The sequence below is a fragment of the Ochotona curzoniae genome, unplaced genomic scaffold, assembly GCF_017591425.1.
Source record: "Ochotona curzoniae isolate NIBS_2020 unplaced genomic scaffold, NIBS_Ocur_1.0 contig_883, whole genome shotgun sequence".
Classification (NCBI taxonomy): Eukaryota; Metazoa; Chordata; class Mammalia; order Lagomorpha; family Ochotonidae; genus Ochotona; species Ochotona curzoniae.
This window is the reverse complement of record NW_024466599.1, coordinates 22161082-22167081: the sequence shown is the minus strand read 5'-3', so window position 1 is coordinate 22167081 and position 6000 is coordinate 22161082. Positions and strand designations below refer to the sequence as shown.

The 6000-nt window shown below is 42.8% G+C and overlaps 1 protein-coding gene across 1 annotated transcript in view; it reads left to right on the top strand.

Moving 5' to 3' along the window:
• Positions 1-2930: 2930 nt before the first annotated feature.
• The window catches only part of XDH (xanthine dehydrogenase), a 62607-nt gene continuing 59537 nt past the window's right edge, over positions 2931-6000 (top strand). Inside the window, exon 1 of the mRNA XM_040993975.1 lies at positions 2931-3006. Within this exon, the coding sequence (XP_040849909.1) occupies positions 2965-3006 (42 nt within the window). The 5' untranslated portion in view covers positions 2931-2964. The remainder of the gene's footprint in view (positions 3007-6000) is intronic.

Genomic DNA, 6000 nt, shown 5'->3' with positions numbered 1-6000 from the left:
CTATCAAAGCACACAACATTTCACTAGATGGACGAACTAAGTTCAGAGAGCTATTGTACAAGGTGACTGTATTTAACACTATGTTTTGAAAAATTCCTAACAGTAAACTATTGCTACAAAACAATTATAAATATGTGAGAATGTGGATGGTTATCAGCTGAACTGAGACATTCCACAGATGAAATGAGGCGTTCTGTGGAGCTGAATTGAAACATTCAATGGAGCTGAATTGAGACATTCCACAGTAGGTATGTTTTGACATCATGTTGTACATGATAAACACATAGACTTTTTGTTTGTACTTTGCTGGGTAAGAAGGAATCACATTTAGTTAAAGTGTTGGTACAATTTCAGTATTTGAGGTTCTAACTATTACAGAAATAAAACTAAAAATGTAAATTATTATTAAAACTTTATTTCATTGTTACCTTTGGATGCACTATGATAATAGAATTTCACCTGCAGATATGAGAAGAGGATAGAGGTTGGGTGAGTGGAGAGAAGTGAATTAATCCAAAGCACTTTGAATATGTGCTGTGGATAACACAGTTAAACTATGTTTCGTTTCATTCTCATGAATGAATTTCCTTACAATCAATAGTGTTGTCACCCCTGTGTTATAACTGGGGATATTGAGGCCAGGATACTGATATTTACTAAGGGTACACAGAAGTGCTGGAGCAATATCCAAGCCAGTTCACGGAACCATTTCCTCAGTCCTTTCTCTCAACCTGCAGTTGTGTCCTGGTTGTGCCTCTAGTGGGGCTGGCCTCAGAGTAAGGTGAGGGCTTGCTAAGCCAGGTGGATTGATAAAAAGAAGAGGAACCTTTAAGCCTGGAGCTTGGGGGGAAATGGCCTCATTACAAAATCTGCCACAGGTTCAGCCACTATGTCTCTTCCAACCTCCTTCCTCCTTCCTTTTAGAATGAGATTTATTCTTTATTGTAAGGGATTGTCTTGTGCTTTGTAGCATTCATGGTCTCTATCCACCAAGTGCTCCTCCCCATTTGTGACCATTTAATCTATGTCCAGTTGTTGCCCAGTAGTCCCTTGGGGGTGGTATTCACCCTGATTAGCACCTGTGGTTTCATAGTGACCAACCATCTCTGTTTGCCTGGGACCAGGGGATTCATAGAAATTCAGTGCTGAAACAGGACCATTTAGGACAATGGGGATGATCAGTCACCTTGCTAGCAAAGTTGCACTTTCTCATGCAGTGAAGGCTGGGTGGTGGCACAGAAATGAAGACACCCAGAGTGAATGCTGGTGTGGGTGAGGGAGGAGAGAGGGGATGCAGAGAAATTGTTGATGCTGTACCCTGTGTTTACAGGGGGAGTTAATGGGTACTGAATGGGGGAAGGTTTTCAGCTCTGTGTTAACTTAGCCAATGCCCACACGGCATTTTAATGTAGCTAGCACTTTGAAAAACTTCTTAAAAGATTTTATTTTTTTTATTGGAAATCCAGATTTACAGAGAAGGAAAGAGAATAATCTTACATCTGCTGGTTCACTCCTCAAATGGTCACAAGGGCTAGAGCTGAGCTGACCAGAAGCCAGGAGCCAGGAGCATCTTCCAGGTCTCTCATGCAGGTACAAGGTCCCAAGACTTTGGGCCGTCCCCTACTGCTTTCCCAGGACACAAGCAGGGAGCTCAATGGGAAGGGGAACAGCTGAGATGTGAACTGGTGCCAATATGAGATGCTTGCACTGTGGAGGATTAGCTAGTTATGCCATCATGCTGGCTCCTGAAAAATCTTCCTGGCTTATTCTGACAACTTGTTAAAGTCATTCTTCTAAGAAAACCAAATCAAAGAAAAAAAATGTCAAAATGAGTTGCCAACTGGATTAATTCTATTGTATTTCTGAGAACCTACTAGTAGGGCTCTTTAAAAAAATTTTTAAATATATTTATTCTTATTGGAAAATCAGATTTACAAAGAGAAGGAGAGACAGAAAGAAAGATCTTCCATCCACTGGTTCATTCCCCCAAGTGGCCACAATGGCTAGAGCTGAGCTGATCTGAAGCCAGGAGCCAGGAGATTCTTCTGGATCTCCCACACAGGTGCAGGGTCCCAAGGTTTTGGGCTATCCTCTGCTGTTTTCCCAGGCCACAAGCAGAGAGCTAGAAGGGAAGTGTAGCAGTTGGGATGTGAACTGGTGCCCAAATGGGATCCTGGCAGATGCAAGGCAAGGATTCTAGGCACTAGGTCATCCTACCAAGCCCAACTGGTAGTATTCTTTACAAGACACTTCCTAAATAATCTGTCTCTGAGCCTTCAGATTGTGTTGTCATTTAAAATATAGTTTTATTATTTTCCATGCTATATGGTTTTATAGGTATAGGAATCTCCATCTGGCACCCTTCTCTCCCTCCCCACTTTAACACTCCTATACATCATGAAAACAGCTGAACTCTGAAGGCGTCAGAAGTTTGCTGTGGTGTCAGATGGCAGATCTGAGTCTGGATCACTGGGCCCCGTATCCCACAAACCGCTGATTACACCAAGCTATGAGACAGTAGGTGTCATATTGCCAGTACTGAGTTGTTCTGGTGTGAATCAGCTCCATTGCCTGTGGCTGACGATTGCCCTGCCCCTTTCTGTCTTATAACAAATGGAAGGATAAGCAGGCTCCACAGGGTAGTGCATGGGACCTGTCATCAGCAGGTGCCAAGGCATTGGCCCTACTGATGCCCGAATGCGGTTTCCTCTCTGCTCTTTGACACAGGTGTGGAGGGAGTGATTTGCTGCGATAATTGTTTGTTTCTCCCTTATGTAAGCCAGTGGCTTTTGCCAAGAACTCTTTGTGCCCTGAAGATCCATGCTCATTCTCTCTGATTGGCTGACTTTGTTTCATTTTTCTTGGGAGGCGTAGCTTTCAAGTTGCAGAGCAGTGATAACTACCAGTGTCTCTGTGTCTCTGAGGAGTGAGGTGCCTGCAGTTGAGGTACTCCAACCTGTGACAATGACAGCAGATGAGTTGGTTTTCTTTGTGAATGGCAGAAAGGTAAGCAGAAGCCGACCTTTGGCCTGTGGTCTCTGTAAACCTGGGAAGGGATATTTGTTTTCTGGAAGAGAAACATTCTAGTTCTCTCTTTCCTGTTCTCTCTCACTTGCCTTCTCTTTCCCTTTCTCCTTTCAAAGTGCTAGTGCTTACCTAGTGCTTCAGCATTAGGTAGCCCTAAGGGAGGAAGAGCTTCTTGGGGCCAGAGCATAAGCAGGTGTTGCAGCAGCAAAGACTAGAGAAGGATGGGGAAAAAGAGAGGCATCACTGAACTTGCTGCCAGCTGCAGCAGTGAGACGCAGGCATGGAGTGAGACAAGGTTCTTGGAGAGATGGAGGTCACTCCTCACATGTTGAAGCAAAGGTATCCTGGTCCTTTTGCTGTGCTCTCTCATGTTTTTGCTTCTTGAGAGAGAAGAACAGGAGTTGTTTTCTTACTAATATCAGAATATAAGATGTGGTATGATTTTGGTATGTTATATATGTAGTTATAACTGCTAGTCTTCATTTACTATGTGGGGACATATACTGACACCTTGTGGTAAGTCACAATTTTTTTCTTTTTGCATTAAAGACATATATACTTGCCCCTCCCCCGCCCCAAGACTTAATGCTACAGTTAAATATGGCAAGTGTTTTACCCACTTGGTTAAATTAAAAAAAAAAAAAATCTAGTCCGCATCATACAGGTCAATTAGTCCTTAAGGACAGGGTAGAGATGAGAAGTGGCAAGCACACCGCGTGTTTCTGGCCATCGTGTAGCCCCTTGCCACTCTTGCTGAGAACCTACGCAAGAATGAGAAGTGTATTGCAATGGTAGCTGTGGTTGCGTTGTTGTAATTGGCCACAGGGATGATGTAAGTATGGAAAATACCTCATAAGCTCCTTAAGAAGGGCAGTTTTGCATTAAAATGCAAAACAGCGATTTTCTTCCAGGCAGTTTTCAAGAACTAATATGTGGTTGATAGCATTGCTCATATTTAAACTGGCTGGATATGTATGAGTCAGTAACCAGCAAGAGAATTTTCAGAATTCTTTCCACATGTGAACTCCAAAGATGGATAGAGCTAGAGTGAGTGATGACCCAGGGAGGCACTTAGGAATGGGATCCGCTGTGTTCCTCCTGGTCCAGCAGTTCAGTCGTGGAATTGCCTCTGTTCAGTAAGCTGCCAGAGTCACTGCCTTCCAAGGCCATGTCTTACTCCAAGGCTTTGTTATTCGTTGAACCATCTGTTTGTGTATGAGAATGTAAGTTTCTGCTCTTTTTGAAGTATGGTTTTCTGATATGTCCTGGATCTTTCCAAGGTACATCTGGCTTAGTGGAAATTGTTTGCCCTTGAATTTTGTTTTCACTTTACAAAAGTGAGTTAACAGTTTTAGATGGCAGCATCTTATCCAAGCTTGCTCTCTCCAAAAGCATGTAGAATGCCAGTTTGCATGTTGAACATCCATGCCAATAATCTGGAAAAACGTAGGCTCTGGAGAAATGGCCTGATGTGGAGAGGTAATGCAGAACAGCAATGATGCAAATGCATACTCCCCCTAGACAAAGAGGATGCCTTGGGAATAGAAGTAGTTTCTATTTCTAGTCTTAAAGAAGTTCTCAGCATTTTGTGAAAGGATATTGTGCAAAGAAGTTACCAAAGAAGCTGTTGAAATATGGTGACTCATTCTTAAACCTGCGCCTCCATACTTGGCTGGGGACTCTATTCATTATCTGGGGTGCCAGAGAAGGTGGAAGACTCAAAAAATCATCAATCTCTGGGGTCTTCCATGGTGGTGTTAGCTTTAAACTTTCTTATGTTTTTAAGCTCTAGACTTAAAATTAAATGGAAAGAGCTGTCCCAGATTGGGCTAATTGGTGATATGTCATACCCATACTTATTCATGGGGTGCATTTGTAACTGAATCATCTGTGCAATGTATAGCAATCAACTCAAGGCAATTGTTTCTTCTTAATGTCTTTGGTGTGTTCAACCTTCAAACTCCCTGATTGGCTTTGCAGTGTATCATTAGCTTGTATAGAACGTAGTTGCCCTATTGTGCTATATGACATTAGAATGACTGCCCTGTACTTTTGGTATCATTTTCCTCTCCTTCACAATGTTACCTACCCTCTCCACTTCCTGGCCTCTAATGACCTCTGTTCTAGTCTTTTCTTCCAGGTGATCAATGTTGTCTTCCTGCGTCTGGCTTATTTCAGTTAACATAAAGTGCTCTAATTCCATTCACTTTTTGCAAATGACAAGTTTTTCTCGATTTTGTGGGTGAGCAATATCTCACTGAATTTCCAGACCACATTAAAAAATATCCATTCATCTGTCAGCAGGCATCCCAGTTGATTTCGGAAATAGTATTCCAGTAACCAGAAGTAGTGTGGGTATCTCTGGTTGCATTTTCTTTGGATATATATGTTCCATTTAGTGTGATGGTTAGAGTGTATTTGTAGTGTTTTGAGGAAACTCCCTACTATTTTCCATAATGGCTATGTTGTTTTATATTCCCACCAACATAGTATGAGAATTCCCCTTTCTCGTTATTCTCACCAGCATATGTTATTATTTGTCTTTTGGATAATAGCTATTCTCACCTGGGTGAGATGATATCTCCCTGTGGTTTTGATTTGCATTTTTCTGATGACCGGTAATGTTGACATTTAAGAGCAGGACTTCATTGTCTTTCTAGTGATACTGCTTTTGGAAGCCAGAGGGTCAGCTTTCCTGAGCAGTCTCACTCACACTGATTCACATCCCAAATGGTCACAACAGCCAGCTCTAGGCCAGGCTAAAGCCAGGAGCCAGGAGCTCTAGCTGAGTCTCCCTCACTGGTGGTAGGGGCCCAAGCACATGGGCCATCTCCTGCTGCTTTCCCCAGGTGCATTAGCAGGGCCCTGGGTTGGAAGTGGAGTAACTGGGACTCGAACCAGCATTCACATGGGATGCTGGTATTGCAGGTGGCAGCCTAACTCATTATACAATAATACTGCCCCCACATTTAA